Raw genomic sequence first — 22,124 nt, 5'->3', positions numbered from 1 at the left:
ATCGTCACCCTTCTACAATAATTGCCTAACTCATTTTTGTCTTATTGAGAAAAAGCACAAAATATGGTTCAAGCATGCATATAAACATATTTTTTCATGAATATTCGGACAAGAGCAAATGAAAATAAGTTAAATTAAAATGAATTATCAAAAACGATTAGGATGATTACATGAATGTGACTTTCATTGACCTTGGCCTGTGACAAAAATCAGAGCAATATCTTCAGACAAACAGCTAAGTTAGGCATAAATTATGGTGTCAAAAATCTCCTTTATGTCAATGGCACATGCTAATAGAGACATGATTTAAGCAAAAACTTAATTTGGCTGAAAAAGAGTTAGGCAATTATCGTAGCAGGGTGACGATATATTAAAACACACCTCAATCATATTTGAGGTCATATTTGTCCAAGATGAAAACGCTATACAGAGTGTCCCAGAATGATCTATACCGGGAAAGATGGAATTTTTTAGGTATGAAGGGCATGTTGAATGGTCATATTGTTTTGCATTTTAAGTTCTACATATATTTAGCTTTCTCAGATTTTTTAGATTTTAAAATTTGGACGTTTCTAGTAGAAGTTATAGAAGATTGCGTTAAAATGGTGAATTCTAAGTTTTGACAATGCAACCTATTTTGAAAATCTGTAACATTACTAACCGTTCAGCACAAAGTTATTTGGAAAAAGTTATGCAGGTATTTTAGTTGTGCCCTGTTCATATTTCCACTAAATAGCCGATATCTATCTATTATTTATGACGTTATTGAAGCAATCATTATATGGAATTAAGGATTTGTGGCCTAATCCCATTCTCTCTTTGGCGGTAGTTTTAAATATAGTTATTGTGGTGTGAGGTCCATGTCATTTGAAATGCTTGCAGAGATCGAACTGGTTGTAGTACAGAAAAGACAGCTCAATTTACTGTACAGCAGCGTGGATTTCTTTCAAAAAACTTACTGGCAAACCGGCAGCTATGTTGAGACGCAAAGAAGATTCATTAGACGATAGTGTATAACGTAAAGAAGTTTGACGAGCACGGACCTGTCAGAAATCGGCAGAGTGAAGCTTCAGGTGCTCGTAAGACTGCAAGAACTAGAGCGAACATTGCAGCTGTCCGGCAAGCTTTAAGGCGCAACCTCAACAGTAGTTGTCGTCAAAATGCAGTGCCAAACATCCCACGTTCTTCATTTAATCGTATCGTGCCAGGTATGCGAGTCGTTTTTCATCGATTTTACATTATTGCATGCCACGCCAATACAAATAAAGGTAGCGTGCTGAAATTAACAGAATAAGTAGGAGACATGTCCAACATTATAATGCTGGTATCAAAAATAGATACACTGCCCGTCTTCTATTTTTAGTTATTTTTGCAAACACGGTACAAATCATTCTGGGACACCCTGTATATGTTAGATATGACAATTATATTATATGCTGATAACTGTTTCTTTCATATCACCACTGGTGATTCACCAGTAAACACATTATTGGGGACATGTTCTCATCTAGAATTTACATTTTCATTTTGCTGCATTTCTGGAATAACATGGATAAAAGCAGAGCCAAACTGCCTCAAAGGCATGCGGCTTTTTCTTTAAATCCCTCAAAGAACTAACTAATCTTACCTTACAGCACCACTCATAATTATTATACCCGAAAAGATTCCTTCAACAAATTATGCTCCGAGAGCTTAACATAAATGCAATCACCGCTTAGAGAGCTAACAAACTCTGCTCCAGTACATGTAGCACTACATGTGAAAGATATGTCAAATATTCATATTATACCATAGGCTTGAATATTGTCAAGCATCCATTATGATGTACACGATACAGTGTAATAATATATCAGACCATTTCCTCCTTTATGCAACAGGAGGATTTTGGTTATGCAGTTTTACATCTGTAGAGTTACCCCACCAGTCAGGGTTTCCCGAAAAAAATCCCATAAATAGGCCAGAACATAATTATAGTGCCATTAGCATACATGTATGCAGAAGGCATAGTTCATAATCGATTGAAAGATCAGAGCTGGGACTTGCACAAACATTGCAGATTTATTAACATATATATACTGGATATTTGAAATACTCAAACTACTCTGTACCCTGTAAGATTATTGCCAATTGAAACGATGATCTCCAGTCTCCACATACATGAACATGAATTTTGAGAGTGGTATCTATAGTATATCTCCTCTCAAGTTGGGAGTAATGCCATGTTGGATTTTACAGTGGCAGATTCAAACACGCATGATAACCTAATCCCGCAAGACATATACACACGCATAGGGGACCAATTAGTCAGCTGGCAATGCAACCGCGTACACACACTGTTTCGAATCTGCTACCGTGAAATCCAATATGGCATTAGGCCTACTCTGAACTTGAGACGAGGCTCACTATATTACTTTTTTCAAAGAGGTTTGATTAAATTTTACCCACAAAATACCTTTTTGCACCAAAGCAGTTGGCAATTGACAGTATGCATATGGTTTCTATATGATAAGATTAAAAATAGTTTATACAGTGGAGTTAAAAACACCAAGTGCATTAACAATTACCAACCCTCGCTGGTGCATGGTGTGTGCTGTGGGGCCTTCAATAATATGGTACATGTTTCTTATATAAATGTAGTATGTACAAAACAAAGCAATACCTTATCACCTTTGGTGTATAAGATGGTATACATTTGGTAACAATAATGTACTACATGACAAATTCAGACTTTTCTTACACATTATTGACTTATAGCCCGATTGTATTCTTAATTACACTGTTTGGTCATCCATCAGTATCTACAAAGCTAGCGCTTTTCTACTGTCACCCACACCTCTTCTTTTGGAGCTGTCACAAACCCATACACTGGTTCTACCACCTGTCCTTCAACAATGTTGAACTTAAAAGCCCGACACAAAACAGCTAGAAATACAGAAATCTCTCCATATGCAAAACGATAGCCAGGGCAGATTCTCTTGCCAGCAAAACCGAAAGGTTGGAAGGCAAACTTGTCCCTCTGCTTGCTGTTCTCTGGACTAAAACGATCTGGATCAAACCTGATGAGAAAAAAATCAGTAAATAAGCAACAACTTTGATAAAATATATTTAGTTCCTTAAAAAGGCACATTCGCCCATTGCACAGATCCGCTATCTTGCTACCAAAACAAGGTTCTCCCTCCAAATGCATGCACAAAATGTGCATTTTTGTTTTGTCATTAAAAATTATAACAATTATATACATGTAAGCGCTATGCAAACGTTCAGTATTATGCTCAATACGATTGATTACTTTTCCTAGGTACGATACAAAGAGCAGTTGGTATCTACAGGAACACCAATACTGCTCTAGGACCAAAGTCAACATGGTGCTTTAGTGTGCCTGACTTTAGTGTACACCTGGAGAATTAAGAGTCCGCTAGTCAGTTAACACCAATCTTTTGTATACTGGCAATTAGAATAGTACAGGCAAACAAAGAGTGTTTTGGTTCACTACCACCAGTTGCACGTACATTGTATCTTTATTTTCATTATAGGGTCAATACATCAACAACTAACCCACTGCCCAAACAATTGATCTGAATTGTTATGACCATAGCCATACAACACTTACTTTTCTGGGTGGGGCCATCGTTCCTCATCTTGTAGCGTCACACCCAACGCATGGATGACTGGGGTCTGTAAAGATAGGAGAATAGCTATTACCAATGATACACTTTCTTAATAATTACAAACTCTGTGAGTTGCTAGATGAGCAAGATTTGAAACCTTGGGTTTACACCCATTAGGCCTCAAGGCTGCAAGCGTTTTATTATTTGCACATTTATATAGCGCTTCTTCAATACATGTAGATCGAGGCACTTTACAAGATAAATACAAAAATACAGTATGAAAGTTGATTTCTGAGGGTGCACGACAGCCCCTTCTTTGATATACTTTTAAAGTGTTGTACATAGCCCACTATGTGATCACCAATTTATACTGTTTTACCATTTTCTTACCATGCACCAATTTAATTAGTTTCTTTACGAAATAGTACGGCAGGGTTTTGCCCATTGGAAGGGGTCGACGTGGAAGCTCTTTATATTTTACACCTTACATTAGACCTGAACCATTTCTTTCCTCTAAAAGGTGCTGTCACCCAAAAAACTTACCCCTTTAGGAATAACATGTCCTCCCAGCATAGTGTCAATATCTTGAAATCTTGCAGCCCAAGGAGCTAAGACGGAAGTCCTAAGACTTTCATCTAGTACTTGTCTCAGGTAACTAGATAAGAGAAATCCAATGCAAAATCTATTAACCAAAATACTAATGCTTGAATTGATAAATGCATTAAATATCAGGGATGTAAGTAAGTGTTGTAAAAAATCCTGCGAGCGAAGCGATCAAGCCCGAGCACTATCATTTTTGCGAACGCTAGAGATTGGGAAATAGGCTATGAGAGTATCACCCCCATTTTTTTTGCTCTTTTTATCATGAAATATTAGCATCTAATACTCAAAATGTAGTAAAAAAATGATATTTCACTTTTTTTTCTTGAAATCCGTAAAAAACCTGGAAAACTTGCATCCGTGGAACATATTTAGAAACATAAAAAAAAGTAACATAGAAACTTTGTTTTCTGAGATGATGTTTGAATCTCATTCATACCTCCAGAATATCTTAATCAATTCAATCAGCTATATCTTAAATGATAGAAAGAAAAAGGGTTGACTTTTCTCAGTTTCTTGGTTCTAATATAAATATAGTTTTTTTTAAAATTATTTTATTTCTTGGTGATTTACAGAATTAATTGGAAGAAAAGGAATTTATATTATGACTTCATTCAACTCAGCAAAGCCTTGTTGAAAAAGCCTCGTTGAATGGAACAGTCATGAAAATATTCTTACCATTGTACTCATAAACATTGAATATTTGTATGTCATTACAAATTATACTCACGTAAGTTGTGTAATATGACTTGACTCCACATCTTCATCCCCCAACACACTCTCTATCTCCTTGTGCAGCTTCTCCTGAATATCTTGATGAGTTGCGATGAAATACAAAGTCCATGCCAGCACTATTGCAGAAAAAAAAAGGGTAACAGAAACGGCCAATTATACACATGAGAGGATCAGTCAACACTTCTTGGCACTTGACTCGTCAACTTTTACAGCAATATTCAGGGACAAAAGATGGGGCATAAATTTGAGAACGAGATGGTCTAAGGGGCTGCGCTATTGCATGCCCGGAGAATGCGATCTGTGGGAGTGAATCAGTGAATTCTCTTCATCTCTCAAAAGGTTCCTGTAAGGAAGGTTCCTATAAAGTCAGGGACGTAACCCTGCAATTATGTTCAGTTACTTGAGAGGTTAGATGATTGGAGGTTATTTCTATGAATGTGAAACAGTACAATTCCTTTTCGCCCCCATACACTGCCTACCACATGCAGTTCAAGTATAGTGTTCATGCTCATGATTCAAAAGTCACATAAAGCTGTTTGGCTCACGTTCAGAAGAGTTATCACTGTGCATGTTAAAGTATGAGAGTTGTTCATAAAATGATGAAGTGGAGAGACCATCAACAGTTCTAATCTGTACAACTCCCCTTCCTACTATCTTGGAAAAAAGTCAAGAATAAAAAACTGCCACACCCTCCCCCATACAATGTTGAAAAATACCAACAGCTTTGAGAGTTTTCCAAAGTGTTCCAACATTGATTTACGGAAGAGAGGTGAGGGGAAATCCCTGTTGTAGATGATTTGCCCTCCCCTCTCCCCATCAATCAATGTTGCAGATGTCCTGTTTATTCCTAAACAGACTATACATTATTTCCATGATCATGATCATGAGAAACTTGTGCACAAAATGTCTGCAAAGTGTGCACAATGTTCCAAGAACCTTTTCCAAATATAGGTTCCATGATTGTGCATAGTTATCTGTGGATGTAAAGCCTGCATGACATTAGTGATAGTCTACATTCCAACCGGGGACCTCTCAGGAGCCTGAACCATCCCCACTTTCAAAATATGTGCAAGGATCTGCAAGTATCGTAAATAAAAATTTGAGAGTGCATCCCCTATTGGTGAAAATTGTGTAAAATGTGTGTATACATATAACCATGGTTAACTGGTGAAAGTCAAGGAGTAATATCCCTGTTTGCATAGTCCTAAATAGTGTTCTCATTTGGAGATGATTTATGTAGTTATTTGCACATGTTTAACATATACAGTATCAAGTGTCTTACAATTGGCTGAAGTATGAAATCCACCAATGACATAGGAGAGAGTATCACACTTGATTTGAGCTTCTGGAAAATTATTCTCTAGTAGAATATCAATGAATAGTTGACGCTCAGGTGGTGGAGGGTTGTCACGTCTCTGCTTGATGATGGCCTCAATGGTTGACAACATCTGGGCTCTTGCTGAAAGATATGTATAAGAGAAACTAAAATTAGTTACAAATGCAATTGCTAACAAAATTCAGACCCAAATTTGGGTCGGGTTCCATCATGAAGATAAAAGTACCTAGGCAAATGCCGATGCAAGGAATGGGCTATTCCAGATGTATTCCGAACCCCGCCCCTATGGAAGACACTTCCGGAATTCGGGGCTAAATTGACAGCCGGAATTCATATGTCAGGAAAACCCCATGGAAGACACTGCCGGAATTGTGGTAATATGTCTAATATGGCCAGCCGGAATTCACGTAAATGTAAATGTCTTCCATAGGGTTCCAGCTGGAATTAGAACATTTTTTGTTTCCAGCCAGAATTCAAGTAAATGTCTTTCATAGGTTAATCGAGATGGTGATCATAAGTGAAGATTCTGCTGGAATTGGAGCATTTTGACCATTTTCCAGCCGAATATTAAGAAATGTGAATGTCTTCCATGGCCTTTCACAATCCCCACTCTTGTTTTTTTTTTTTTTTTTTCAGCCGGAATTTCACCTAATCTCAATGTCTTCCATACCCTCCAGCCGGAATCTTTGCTAAAAATGACTGCTGGAATTCTAGACACATTTATTTATACCATTCGGCCCGTAGGCCTGGCACAGCCCAATATTGCAAAAGCAATAAATTAAAGGGAGGCCAAAACATCAAAAAAAAAATAGATAACTTAAACCAAAAACACAGAATAAACAAACACCAAACGAAACTGGCTAGCCAAGATGGGCACGAAGGGCTGACTTGAAGGAATACAGCGATTTACATTGGATAATGTCCTCAGGGAGGTAGTTCCAGAGTGTCGGAGCATAAGGGTAAAAGGATTTTTGGCACAAGGTCAGGCGACGGAAAGGAGGAACGATGGCATGGGAGTTCAGGTTCTGGAGTGAAGGCCGGGGTGAGGGTTGTAAGGGTTAGGAGAGGAGGAAAGATGATGGAGGATCTTATACAGGTGACAAAGAGTAGCATAGTCCCTGCGTTTGGAGAGCAACGGAAGGTCAGACTTCAGGAGAAGGTCCTCGTGGCTGAGATTCCAGGACTGCAAGATAACCCTGGCGGCGAAACGCTGACAAGCCTCAAGGCGATTGGTCAGGGTAGTGTTTAAAGGATGCCATGTGACACTACCATATTCCAAGATTGGGCGAACAATCGCAAGATAAAGGATCTGACGGGTGCAGATGGGAGCACTGGAGAATACCCTATGGATAAAACCAATTGTGCGACGAGCTTTCTTACATATCTGGTCGATGTAAAGAGACCAGGAGAGGCTATCAGAAATCAAAATACCAAGAAATTTCGCTGAGGACACCCTCTCAATAACTTGGTTGTCGAGTAAAGTTGCAAGTCCGGGTAGGGGTTCTTTTGGTGGTGATAACCATGGCCTTTGTCTTGGAAGCATTGGCAGAGAGATGGTTGTTAATGAACCAGCCGTGGATGGTGTTGATATCAGCTTGGAAGTCAGACAGGTCAGAAGAATGAGAAAGAGGCTTATAGAGAGTAGTATCATCAGCGTATAGGACCAGAGAGCTATTGGAAGAAAAGTTAGAAAAGCAAAGATCATTGATATAGACAAGAAAGAGTAGAGGCCCAAGGACAGAGCCTTGGGGCACACCAGAAATAACAGGGACAGGGTCAGAGTCAACGCCATGCACAGCAACCAGCTGGGACCTATTAGAGAGATATGATTTGAGCCAGGAGAGAATAGGACCTGTTAACCCAACAGCACCAAGTTTCCGAAGGAGTGGGTGGTGGTGGGAACACGATCAAAGGCCTTTGATAGGTCGAAAAGGGCCATAACAATACTCTTCCTGTCTTCAATAGAACCATACCAATCATGAAGGGCAGTGATTAGGGCATCGGATGTTGATGATTTGGGAAGGAACCCGAACTGGCGTTTGGTGAGGATGTCATTGCTGGCAAGGTGATCCAAGATGTTACGGTGGATGATTTTTTCCAGCAGTTTAGCACAGATTGGTTGGAGAGATATTGGTCTGTAGTTGGTGACAGCATGGGGTCACCGGCCTTAAAGATGGGAATAACACGGGAGACCTTCCAGGCATCAGGGACTCTGCCGGTGATGAGCGACAGATTAAAAAGTCTGCAGAGGATGGGGCAAATAGAAGGAGCTGTGTTTTTTAGCATACGACTAGTGATACCGTCCATCCCAGCAGCAGAATTGTTGTTAAGCTTTTGGATGAGATAGAGAACATCAGAACTAGAGCAGGAAAAACAGGAAAGAGTGGAACTGAAGTTGTACTGAGGAATGGGAGTATTGGAGGCGTCAGCACGGTTGAAACACTCAGCGAAAAACTGACTAAAGGTATTGGCTATGTCAGTTGGAGAGCTAGCACAAACACCATTGTAGTGGATGGAGTCAGGAATGGTTGCTTGACCAGAACGAGTTTTACAATAACCCCAAAAACGCTTACTTGGGGATTCATTTTCGAGAAGGCTAGCAAAAAAGTTGTGCTTGGCATACTTAAGTCTGTTGGTTAACTTATTTCTAATTGCTTTGTACTTAGTGTAATCACTAGATTTTTGAGATTTTTTCCATTTCCGAAAAAGACTATGCTTTTTTCTACAGAGTTTACGTAACTCTTCATTGAGCCAGGGAGGCTCTTTTGCCTTACACTTGAAGAGTTTGAGAGGGATACATTGATTCATAACTTCCATATAAAATGTATGAAAGTGATCCCAAGCATAGTTGATGTCATTACCGTCCTGAGTTTGATAATCACTGAGTTGCCTGTTTGCATCAACCCAATCGGCCTTACTGTATTGCCAGATGGTGCGGGAAACAGTCTTAGGTTTGTTTGGCCGGATGTTAAGACCACAATAGATAACCGAATGGTGACAGGCGCCGATTGGAGAGAGGTTAGCAACTCCAGTGATTAAACCAGGGTCATTACTATAAATGTGGTCAATGAGGGACGGGTTAATACCCGGGCTATGAAAAGTGGGCTGCGAGACAAATTGATGAAGATTGTGGTTGGCAGAAAAATCTGACAAATCATCAAAAAGGTAGTGACCTTGATTGAGGAGATTAACATTAAAATCACCTATGACCAGAAGTTTAGAATCGAGGGAATTTGAGCGCGAAGCAAGTGCAATGCAATGACTTAAATCGGGAAGAGTGTTACTGCTGCGATAGGGAGGACGGTAATAACAACAGATCTTAAGGTTGCATTTATGCAGATTGCATTCAGCCCATACCACTTCACAGTTCTTAGATAAGAGTTCATTACATAAGCGAGGTTTAAGAGAGTTCATAATTAGTAAGCATACACCACCGCCTCTTGTTTGGCGATCGCAACGGAAAACAGTGTATTGACCATTTATGGAGAGTTCTGAGTCATATATGTTGGAAGATAGCCATGATTCAGATATGCCAATAATGGCGGGTCTAATAGTGAAACTATACACTAAATTGACAAGCTCTTCCAATTTGTTGCCAATGCTGCCTGCATTGAGCAGAAGCATGGATAGATCATTGTAATTAACACTACAGTCAAAGTAAGAGTTTGCTTCAGAGGAGGAGTCCATGGTAGAGTTTTCAGAACTTCCTGTCAAAAATGAGGCATCCGCAAAAGGTAGGAGTTGAGTAGCACACGTGAACATATACTCTTGAACTGGATGATCCTTCAGTTTTAGAACAGAGTTAGGAAGAGAAGAACACTTAAGATGTAGAGGCTCGAGGCAAGTAGAACATAAAGATCTACGATGGTCATGTCGGATTGGTCTACTGCAGTTGGCGCATCTGGGTCCCCCTTGTTGATTCGAGGGCCCGGGATTTAGTTCGATGTCGCCACTAATGAGTAGAACTTGAAACGTGGACATTGAGTTTGCATAGTACGAGTAACGGCATTTGGTGAAACGGCCATAGGGTGAGAAGTATCGATGAGTTGGTATGGTATCGGTAATCAGCGCATTCATGCAATGGTGGGTAGGCCTATATGTAGGCCCACTAATAAGTTCATCAGGCAGAACGGTGACTGACCTGGAGTGGTGATTTAGTTCCCATACATAGATGCTGGTATATAATATAATAGTCCGTACACAGAACAGCTTTACCCACTTGGATGGGTAAGGTTGATTGATAACAGTCATGGTGAGATTTGGTCAATTGATCAGAAGAGTGAAAATATTGATCAACACAGGATTTAGCTGTAACTGACCTTGGTTATTTGATCCATCTGATCAGCACATATAGTATAGCACTATAGTACTAGCTAAATGTTGATGAAAATATCCAACAAAATCCTTTCAAAATGTGGGTTTTGGGTGACGAACATTCAACAAAATGTATCAAAATGATCCATGTGCTTAGCAAAATCCATCAGTCATCACCAAAATTGTGAGAAATATATGATTCCATCAGTTAGCAGGAAAATGTGAGAGAGTGTCCATAAGGACACCTTACACCAGTAGGTGTTGCCAGTCGGTGTTGCCAGTCGGTGTTGCCAGTCCATTCCAGCTGGAATTTTATTTTTTTTATATGTCTTCTATAGGGGGGGGTGCGGAATACATCTGGAATAGCCCAATGCTTACCTTGTTTGAATGCCTTGTCCCTATCAGTGCCTTCCTCGGGAAGTCCATGTGCAAGACTATGTTCCATCTCATGCCAACACTAAATGATGAGAAAAAATGGTTAATGATTAATAGCAAAAAGTTGTTTATAACCTTTTATCTTTGCGGTTATCTTAAAGATGCTACTTATGATTGATATGAGGATATCGTAATACAGTCCTTTGGGACACCATATTTGGTACTCAAACAAATCAAAATATTTTATAAATGAGGGGAAAATATTTTCATAATAAAAATAGAACACAAGTTCACCACTAATAACCATTGCAAAGAAAGTATTGAAAGCATGATTCTTTATATTTTAAATGAAATTTTAATGGAATATGGGACAGGCATTTTTGAAGGCTAATATCTCGCAGAAAACACAATGGAAAGTACAATTGAATAAATGAATTCAAAACCCACCCAAGTCCATGGGAAGTGATTTTGAGAAAAAAAACCTTTGCATCATTTTAATTCCTTCAGTTAGATTTACCTGGTCAATATGGTAAGTTTAACAAGCAAATGAGTGGGTTAAACTGTATGGGTATGACGATTAGCATTTCAGGGACTTCGTGGGGTTCATTTTTAATACTGGACTTGGGTGGTTTTTTGAATCATATATAAAAACAATAATGTTGGAACGAGATTACCACTAGTAAGATAATACAAAATAAAGCACACAGGTATGTATAATGTTGATAAGCATTCTGCCATGTAATATATAAACCACACACTTTCCTTGATTAAACCCTTTTTTTCTTCCAAAAGTCACTCTCCAGCAATGAATGTGTTACAAGTGGACTTTTATACATACTGGATTTCAATCAATGTGTTATTACAAGACTCAAATCATGGACTTGGGTGGTTCTTTCATACATGCTATTTTTCACATGCTCAATAGACACAGAGGATGAATTTGAGTTGTTCTTTCATACATATGACAGGCCTATTTATAGCAACAATTTCCCATGCTTTGGCCAAGGTATGGACTTGGGGTGGGTTTTGTATTCATATATCCAATTATATCCAAGTTGAGTTTCATTGAGTTGTATTGAACTATCAACATCTTATTCCAGTGAAAACATTTCATAGAAAAATTATGGATCAAAGATAGCTAAAAACACTAAAAGGCCACTTTTTGTAAGAATGACCCATATGGAACATGTGAGAGCCAATATAACAACTAGGGGTTTTGAAGCAAAGAAGCACAAACCCTAAATTACAACAATTAAAACCTCCCCAGCTAGGATCAGCTCACTGAGTTTCATACAGGTTACACTGGGACAATTGAGCAATTAAAGGTACTTGTCCAGGTAAATTTGATACCAGTTATTTTTTCACAAGAGCATATTAATGACCCTGAGCTGCAGAGGCTTGTGCTTTTACTGTCACCCACATGATTCTAGCACTTTACCGATAAAAATTGAATGACTGCGAATGACACCTAAAGAAAAAATAACTTTGTACACAAAATATGCGCAGTGGACAGACTGAGATAAATACCAAAAAGCTACTTACAATGTCATAGTTCTTTCTGAATGCCAAGCAAGCTTTATCATCCTTGAAGTAATCCCCAAATGATGTTCTTGCAATTCCTTTAAGTACCAATGCTGTACTATATTGCTGTAAAGGAATATGTTCATCCTTGGGTAGTGTCTTCATCTTGGTCACTAGCTCAGCTACCAACTATTTAAAATCAGGAAAAAATGCCAATTGAACACAAGTTTGACATAAACCTTAAATTTTTATTTATAAATTTCAAATACATTTTTAAAGAAATGGTTAGTATCACATGGGGTTTTCAATTTTATGTCAATGAAATGTTCATAATCAGTCAAAATACATGGGAGCTAAAGGGTTACAACCTGTATATCACTAGTTTTTTCAAAAAGTACCCAAAGCAAATATTTTTCTTTAGCGTAAAACGGACTCGGACCCAAAGCAGTACTACTACTATGCACATTCTCCGCTAAAGAATTTAAAATGCCATTTATGTGTCACGTGCCATATTCAGTCTTGTTTCATCTGTTAGAACATGAAATGATTTTTATAAAATATAACTTCTACTTGGTAGGAGTTAGTTTCTGAAATGTGTAGGGCTAGAGGTTATAACATGCTGAAAAAGTATAAAGTAATAAAGCTGATTATGCGTATCTCTTGATACATATAATAGGCTTGTAACATTAGACAATGTTTGCCATGCACCAATAATTGTGCATATGGAGACACTTGTTTGTACCGGGATGACTCTGTGCATGTACATTAAGGGGGTACTACACCCCTGGCCAATTGTGTGCCTATTTTTGCATTTTCTCAAAAATGATAGCGCATTAGTGACAAGTAAGATATGTATATTATAGGGGCAAGGACTACAACTACTGCATTGAAAATTCAGCAACTCAAGGCAAGTAGTTATTGATTTATTGATCAAATATTGGTTTTTCCTCATTTTTGACTGTAACTCCACAACTGTTGTCTGTGCTGAAATAAACTTTGCAGTGCAGTAATTGCAGTCCTTGCCCCTATAATATACATATCTTACTTGTCACCAATGCACAATAATTTTTGAGAAAAATGCAAAAATAGGCACACAATTTTGCAGGGGTGTATTGTAGTACCCCCTTAAACAGGCAGCTGGATAATTGAAGGATTTACCACAATAAGGTTTTTCTCTTAAGTTTTCTTCTATTTAATTTTGTACTAGCAGTCACCCGTAATTTAGCGGTCACTGTCTTTTGCGGTACTAATATTTTATATAATATTTTTTAATGTTCTATTTAATGTGATTAGTGAGGTGAGAGGATATTGTCATTTAGAATTACAATTGAGAAGGTCAGCTGCAATTTCAATATTCGAGTTATTTTTTTTTTTTAACTTTTGAAAGTTGTGGTGCAATTTCACCTGATGCAGTGCAATTTGAAGTGCAGTCTCATAACAACCAAAATAAATTTATAATTTTGTAGGACACTTAGGCCTACGTTCAAAAGCACAGTCCCTTAGTTGAATAAATATAGGCCTTCAAGACATCCAAATGCTTCTTAGCCTTACCAGACTTGCACCTGCATTGTTGAAAAGTCACCCATTTTTTCTGTGCATATGGGACAGGAAATTGTCGAAAGTCTCAGGGATAATCTTCAAATCACCCATATGGTTAATTTGTCCTTCAACACAAAAGCATCAGAACACTTAAAAACTAATTCAATAAACAAACACTCTATTGTTGACAATAGGTTCCCCATAGAGAAACAGTTATCCTTTGAACACTGAATACATGCTAATGTTGACAAATTAGTTGAATAAACAATACAGTCATGTTAATGAGTTTCTACTGTGCCAATGTAATAGTTGATGCAGTAACCGGAGCTGAGACAAAAAAGAGTATGCGAGTGAAAAATATGGCATTGTTATTTTAGGCTCCAAGGCCTTTTCAGTGCTTTTGGAACTAATTAACTTAATTTGACCCCCTTAATGTAAACAAAAACAAAATTCGACGTTTTATTGGGGTGCGCACAACCTTGTTCTTCGCATCGCAAAAGTCTGTTTTCCAAAATAATGTAAACCGTATAAGTTTTTAGCCTTACCAATTCGCCAGTTACAGTAATTTATTATAGATTTTTGGTTGTACTAATACGATAATTAATTTGCTTACAACTGGTGTAAAAAGCAGTTTGACAGCTCAAATTACAGCTTTCATATTGATACTGCTCAATGGATAGGCCTATCCATAGCTGGGTATAAATCTATGCCAACATACCTCATTAAATATGCCCATGTAATAACGCACAGCATCATGGCTGAAGGCTTTGTCGTAGAGATTGCGCCTCTTCCTTCCATCAGCACCATTAGCATACTGAATACTGTCTGCTCCAATCAATGGTTTAAATAGGGCAAATAAATCAGCTGAAAAAAGCAAGTGCATACATAAATGCTTGAAATCAGTTACTGTGAGAAAGGTTGATCACATTTTTTGTTGTGGTATAATCTGTTGTGGAGTAATCTGTTGTGACATCTGTTGCGACATCCTCCAATTCAAAATCTGTGATCCTATGAAAAGTTCACACACAAAAGGCAATGGGCTATTCCAGTTGAAATCCATACTCCCCTATGGAAGACATGACCATAATCTCCTACATAGGGGGTGTAGATTTCAAATGGAGTCACTCATTCAGGTAAATCCATTTGAAATTCAAACACCCATGGATAATTAAGGTCATTTCTACCATAGGAGATGTATGGAATTCAACTGGAATGACCAAATATGTGAAGCATTGTCTTATTTTTATCACCATTGGTATTGAAAGTCACGACTTTGCACTAATGGCTGCGACTACAAATGTATGACTATACGCAACTCAGCACTCACTTGCCGACATGTACACCCTGTTTATCCCATGAAAATAACAAGATAATGCAATGCTACACAGCTTGCTCAACAAAAATGAGACACCCATGTGTCATGATGTTATTGAATTAGCCAATCAGGACCCCACTTCCATATTTACACAGTACATGTGGTGATAAAAAATGTGAAGGATCTCTGACAGTATAATTAATACAACAAGTGCCACATATTTCTTTCAATACAATAGTATGTAGCACACTGGGTTGCAAAGAAACATACCCTTTTGTGATGGTAAGATAAAATAACTTATTTCCACCAATAACATCAAACAACAGATCAAAATGCCAGAGGAGATGCATTTAAAGCAAAAGCCTGAGAACTAATGCATCCTAATGAGGACCAAATGTCATGAGCAGAGATGAGGGGGCCCACTTCCTAAGTCATGTGTATATGATATCCTCTCCTGACTGATAATACACCCTCTTCAGTTGGGATACACTCAACCGGGAGTAAGGATCAACAACCATCATTCTGATGAATAAAAGTTGGTTTTGTTCAAAAGAAATCAACCATTAATCCCCTTTACAAATTAATACAACAAAACACACTGACCTTATGTACATAAAAAGATAACCAGTCTATAAATAATTTGAATCCAAATCAATCATAAAATTGCACGACAATAATCAAGAGATATACAGAAAATCTTTCAATGACTATTGTTAATTTTGGTCCTATTTCAAGTGACACTTTATGACTGGGTGGATTAAATCAATTCACAAGTTGACTTATTACAACCAAGCAGTGGAGCATCATCCAAAGATCAAATATATTTGGCTCTGGTGCCTTGCCACAAACAACATGGCCTTATCCTTATAAAGTGGCCCAATTTCCCACAATTTTTCAACTGATTCACACAAACTCAATTGTAAGAATCATGTGAGAATTCACTGTTTGTCATAACACACTGTATGCAGCATTGGCATGATTTTTTTCTCTCTTATTCTCACTGATTGCGATGATCTAATTCCCAGGAATAATTCCTAAATGTGTAATTCTTTGTGTTATGTTATCTATACTTCTTACGTGGTCTATCAAAAACAGACTGGTGTTCTTTGAAGAGCTCTGGTGATGCAATACTAACAGCTAACTTTGTTCCCCACCAGAAAGATGCGATAGGCCCATAGTCTTCATGTAGATCCAACAGGAAGTCATGCATACTACCAGCCTTTCCAATATCTGGGATATTGCCATCCCTAAACATGGCATCAAATAAAGATTGATAGATCAGTTTAAAAAACTTACTATCATTCATTCTACATGTACACTACCAGAATCCTTTTGTGGCCACCTGCACAGGTAGGTGCCCTGTTGCCTTTGGTGTTCTGTGCAGTACCAGGCCTAGGGAGTACCAGTGCAGTACCACTGCTTGTGGGTCATATGCAGTAGCGGCACCACGTATCTTGGCAATGGTGAACTGTGCAGGCGGCCGCAATAAGAATTTTGTAATGCATATACTGCGGACAAAAATAAACAGTACACTTAAATAAGGGACAATTAGAAATTATCAAAGACAATCAAAGAGTTCCACAGCAGGTATAGGAGGTATTTTGATACCTCAATTAATATTATCACTACATCTATGTTATTAGAGTTGACTATGATGTGGCAATTTACATGAAGGTATCATATGATTGCTTTAAACTTTAAAGTGCTTTCCAGGCCATTTTGACAATGTCTCACTCAGTGAGCTGTGCAGATGGCATGTTTGAAGGAAAATTAGTTTATACCAAAATTATAAAAATTTACCTTTATCCTTGAAATGGACATAACTAATGAATTTTAAAAATATTGTTGTATTGTGCCAGTGCCAAATTAAGTATCAAATATATGTTTCCATCTAGAAACAGAGTTATTGTAAAGCATGATATGTAAGGTAAAAAGGTAAAGGAGACGACCCTGTATAAACAGTGATCGGAGTGCCCATCTCTCTTTCATTGGCGATTGGGCCAGAATCCTCCATGTAATATTGCTATAGGGGATCGCTACACCTTCTCCACAGCGAGTCTGTTACCTTCCCAGCATTTAAGAATGCCGGTACCCATTTAAACACCTGGGTGGAGAGGAGTAATCAAGATAAAGTGCCTTACTCCAGGGCACAACACGATGGCGTCGCCGGGGCTCAAACCAGCAACCTTCCGATTATGAGTTGGGGCCTGTTCCGCTCGGCCACCGTGCTCTCTTAATAATGATATGTACACGTGCATGAAAAAAATGAGTGTAATTGATTCACAAATTTATGCACACAAATACTTTTTCTTTGTACAGATCTTTATAAGGAAACAAAACTTTTTCGTTGCAGAAAAATAGGTTCTCTCTGAATTTGAATGCTGCAAAAATGTCATGCCATATAGTATTTGCTTTCCTTTGGAAATTAGCCTTAGTGTTCAACCCTTGTCTGCAGGGTTCGATGTACTTTGAAAAATTTGCGTAGCAATATTTAGCGAAAACCTTATTTAGGCGATGTTCTATAATAATTAGCATATATTTACATTGTAAAAAATTGCTATCCAAGCTGAAATTTGTGTAGCAGGTTGTCCAAAATGGGGAGCATTTTGCTCCACGATACAAGTTTAAATCGAACCCTGCTTGTCTGACTACAGGAGTTGTAAGTATGTGATTTGTTACTGTACACATTTATACTACAACAGCATTCATTGAATCACCCCACTGGTAAGTTAAGAAAAATCTGAAAAACGGGATGGGATTACGATCAGAGGTAATCTGAATCATTAAAGTCGAAAATCGGAAACCCGTCCACAAATTATAGAGTTTTTTTTTTCAAAAGATTTTTTTACATTCTGGTTAACATTATTGAATACATACTTGGGATCTGATGGATCCAAACCAGGAATTGTGGTCACTCGTTTGGAACCCTAGAAAGAAAACAAACACAGAGAAAAGCAAAATCATGGTATTTATAACAGTATCAATTTGGTAGAAAAAAATGGTAAGGGATCTAATACAGGGGCTTTAATAAGACAAGAGAGAATAAAATGAAAAATACTAAACCAAACTTCAAAAATTTCACGAACATGTGGTTCAAAAAGTGTTTGTTTTTTCATCTAAAGAATCCCTGATTTCACGGAATTTCTGATGAGCATGCCTGCTCCCTGATACCCAGTGTGATATAAATGGGATCTATTGATATGAGCCCATATTTATTGGTCGAGCTATGAGCTTTTAAATATTGGACTTAAGCGAGTACATCTTGTCCAACTCATAGCGAGACCAATAAATATTGGGCATAGAGCATCCAAGTTTATCGTTATTATATTTTGGATTCAATATTTTCACACACTTGGATTCATCAAAACATAATAATGAGCTGTGCTGGGTCTTTATTTATAGGTGTAATGTCAAAAATTTCAAACGAGTATATATAATCAGGGATGAAAACAAGCACTGACATAATTTTCTGAAACTGTTTTAACATTTCCTGAAAATGTGTATTTCCCTATACTTTGTGCAGGGAAGATCGAAGCAAAATTTCCTGAAATCAGGAAATTTCCTGAAGAATTACATCCCTGCATAATGTCACATTCAGTTTCTACAGTCTTTTCTTGCATGTTCAGGGTGAAACAAAGCTTTTTGAAAATTTAATTAGTTACATGTATAGAGTAAATTACATTCCATCGGTATAGTATAATACTTACAGGGTATAGATAAATAACAGCACCAATAAGCACCACCACAAACGTGACAGCAAATATGACAAAGGCAAGCATGGTGCCACGTCACACGTCACTTAATTAATTGTCCTGAGTTCCTGGTCTATAACTACCTGCAAGAGACAAAAACAACTAAATTTTAAAAACATGTATACATGAATATTGGAAATTTTATTAGAGAAAAATATAAGGTAATTATATAGAAGATCCAAGCCTTTGTCTTGATGCCCCAAAATGTGTAACTTTTACTTTTTAATGCACCAAATAAACCCCTTCAGCAAAATGAAAATAAAAAAACCTGCTTTGGACACATTCTTTAGAATGTGATTCCCTTGATGCTCTCAGGCTATTATTTGGCCAAATTATCTGGCTGCCTTCAAAAGAGCCAAAATTAACGTTTGATCCAGTTTACTACTTTTTTGGTTGATAATTAAATTCTTGATATCCAGTAGATGTGTATAGGATATATGGTACACATGTTGTGCAGTAAAGTATAGTACTGTCAATAAAACCTTCAGCATTTCCTGGGAGCATTTCCTCTTTACTCCCAAGCACAAAGAAAATTGAAACAAACAATAGAAATGCATGAACAGTGTTCACTGCACACCAAGGTCATTTGGTGTCCATGTAATGGACTGCTACCTTTCAACCCCTTTCAATAAAAGGAACTTGAAGTTGTGTTTGCAATTGAGTAAACTTGAATGTACATGTACAATGTACCGGTACCAGAATTAGTCTTTGCACTGTAAGGGTGGACTGGTCATAACCCTGGAATTATGGAAACGTTTGGGCCTTAGTAACTGCTAAATTGTTGGTCTAAAGTATGTATATATTTATTTATTTAGTACATGGCAAAATCATCTGTGAGGTCAAATTTGGGCCAAAAAGCTCATTTTTGGCTCAAAATCCCCCAAAACATTTTTTTTTTTGCCAAAATTTTTTCATTCAACATAAAAAATTCTTTTCTTTTATTAATTTTTAAAAACTAGATAAAAATATTTAGGACCTAGGTATTTTATTTATTTATATTTTTTAAAAAATATTTGAAATTTGGGTGAAAATCAGGCTTTTTTTAATGATTTTTTTGAAAATTAAGCATTTTTTGACCATTTTTGGTGTAAATTTCTCAACTGAAGTTTATCAACATTCCAAAAAATTAAAAAAACGCTCCCAGATATTTTTATCTAGTTTTTAAAAATGAAAAAGAATTTTGGCTCAAAAATTGTTTTGTTACGTTGAACGAAAAAATTTGGGCAAAAAAACAAACATTTTTGGGGATTTTGGGCCAAAAATGAGCATTTTGGTCCAAATTTGACCTCACAGATTTTTAGATTTTTGGATTGTTTGATAAGGGTAAGTAAACTTTTTAAGCCTAATTTTGATTGTGCAGCTAACTTCACACATTTTTATGTTTTTTATATCGCGGTTGGATCGAGTGCAGCTTTTGGGCTGCGTTCATTCAATTGGAATTCCTACTATAATGCCCCCATCCGACTTTCCTGCTTTGCCATATCAACCAATGACAAGCCTATGATAGCCAGGCTCACATCTCACACTATAGGTGGCGCTATTCGTCCATAGGGAAGTGGAATGTGCCTGTACGGTCCAAAAATGGCTTTACTGTGGGGCTCAATGGAAAAAATTACTAAAAATTAATTTTGACAACCAAAACTTAAGTGATGTTGACTTATGTTGGTACTGGGATAATAATGGATTCATAAACTATCACATAGTGCAATCCATGTTCTACCAAGTCGACACTCGATTTAGCTCAAAAGCAAATTTGTGTGTAAATCAAGACCATCCAAAACAGCTTGCTTACAGTAAAGAATAGGAGGTCATCTGGGGTCACATACAGTAGTGTACATTGTACATGTGCCTGCTGTCACAATTTCACACACAAAATTTTGGACAATTTGGTGACACTATTTTTGTCTGTAACTTCAAAAGTAAACATGATTGACCCCTTATTGTTTAGGTAATTTGATTCTCTTTCAAATGAAAGAACTTTCAGCTAAAAATATTGAACTTCAATATTTTATGAACATACCTATATGACATTCATTGTTAGGCATGTTCACAAAATTTTCAAGTAGGATATTTCACATTGAAATTATTTTGTTTAAAAAGGTGATTATTTAACTTAAAAAATGAGGGGTCAACCATGTCTGTAGGTCAAAAATTAGCGAAGTTATGGGCAAATGTCTGTTTTTAAAAACTGCACTTTTCTGCGCTCATCATTGACAATACCTTACACTGACTTACTGTACAAAAAAAGCATGTAATGCATCATTTTTTACCACAATGATCCATTTTACACAAAGGCGATTTTATTTTATGAAATCTAACTTTCACTGCATGCTGACTTCTGTATCAAGGATAAAGTACCAGCACTTTTTAGACTACGTCATCAAGTTTCTGGTGTCCAAATTTCAAATTTTTGTTTTTCCCTATCCTATGGGGATTACACAGTTAAGCCATTGACTGTGAGCTACTGTGGACACAACTTTTTGGATTGAATGTCGCCCTCTATAATAAGCAATGTGGACATGTCTATCATTGTGTCCGTTTGTCTGCAATGCGCGTGCCGCTCAGCGGCAAGCGGAATGGTAGTATAGTATGAAAACAGAGCTAGAGTGTATTTATTTATTCATTAATTATTCATATAATATTAATGCATGTATGATGTATGCTGTGAGTATGCATAGGCTATTTTAAGTTTTTAACACAAATTGTCAAGGTCAAGGACAGATACTCATCATGCTCGGACTCGTACTCTGGAACTTGGAAGTCTGGAGTCAGACTACTGGCAGCTGCATCATCATGCATGCATGCATGGTTATCAATATCATGTCCATGTTTCTGAACAGTCCGGGCTTCAGGCGAGACAAAAATACTATTAATACTTACAGCTTCAATTCAGATTTCTGGTGTATTTTTGTTTCAAGGATGTGGCCGACTGCGCACCGACTGCACAAGATTCCTCGACGTGTACAATGTCGTGTACGTGCTCCTGACCTGCATGACCTGCTGATTGATTGTTTGTTTCTAGGTCAGTA

General features: G+C 37.4%; 1 protein-coding gene across 1 annotated transcript; it reads right to left on the bottom strand.

The window, feature by feature from the left end:
- Positions 1–782: 782 nt before the first annotated feature.
- Positions 783–22,081, bottom strand: LOC140150536 (cytochrome P450 20A1-like). The gene is made up of 12 exons (XM_072172565.1): positions 21,976–22,081; positions 19,051–19,178; positions 18,221–18,270; positions 16,421–16,590; positions 14,747–14,892; positions 12,511–12,678; positions 10,972–11,050; positions 6,226–6,402; positions 4,939–5,059; positions 4,152–4,263; positions 3,611–3,675; positions 783–3,056 (listed from the first exon to the last, which is right to left on the bottom strand). Exons 2-12 carry the CDS (start codon positions 19,120–19,122, stop codon positions 2,807–2,809), a joined length of 1,410 nt encoding a protein of 469 aa, XP_072028666.1. The 5' UTR covers positions 19,123–19,178; positions 21,976–22,081; the 3' UTR covers positions 783–2,806.
- Positions 22,082–22,124: the final 43 nt, after the last annotated feature.

This window comes from Amphiura filiformis, chromosome 4 (assembly GCF_039555335.1).
Source record: "Amphiura filiformis chromosome 4, Afil_fr2py, whole genome shotgun sequence".
Classification (NCBI taxonomy): Eukaryota; Metazoa; Echinodermata; class Ophiuroidea; order Amphilepidida; family Amphiuridae; genus Amphiura; species Amphiura filiformis.
The sequence above is the reverse complement of the archived record's forward strand: the minus strand, read 5'-3'. Positions and strand labels throughout refer to the sequence as shown.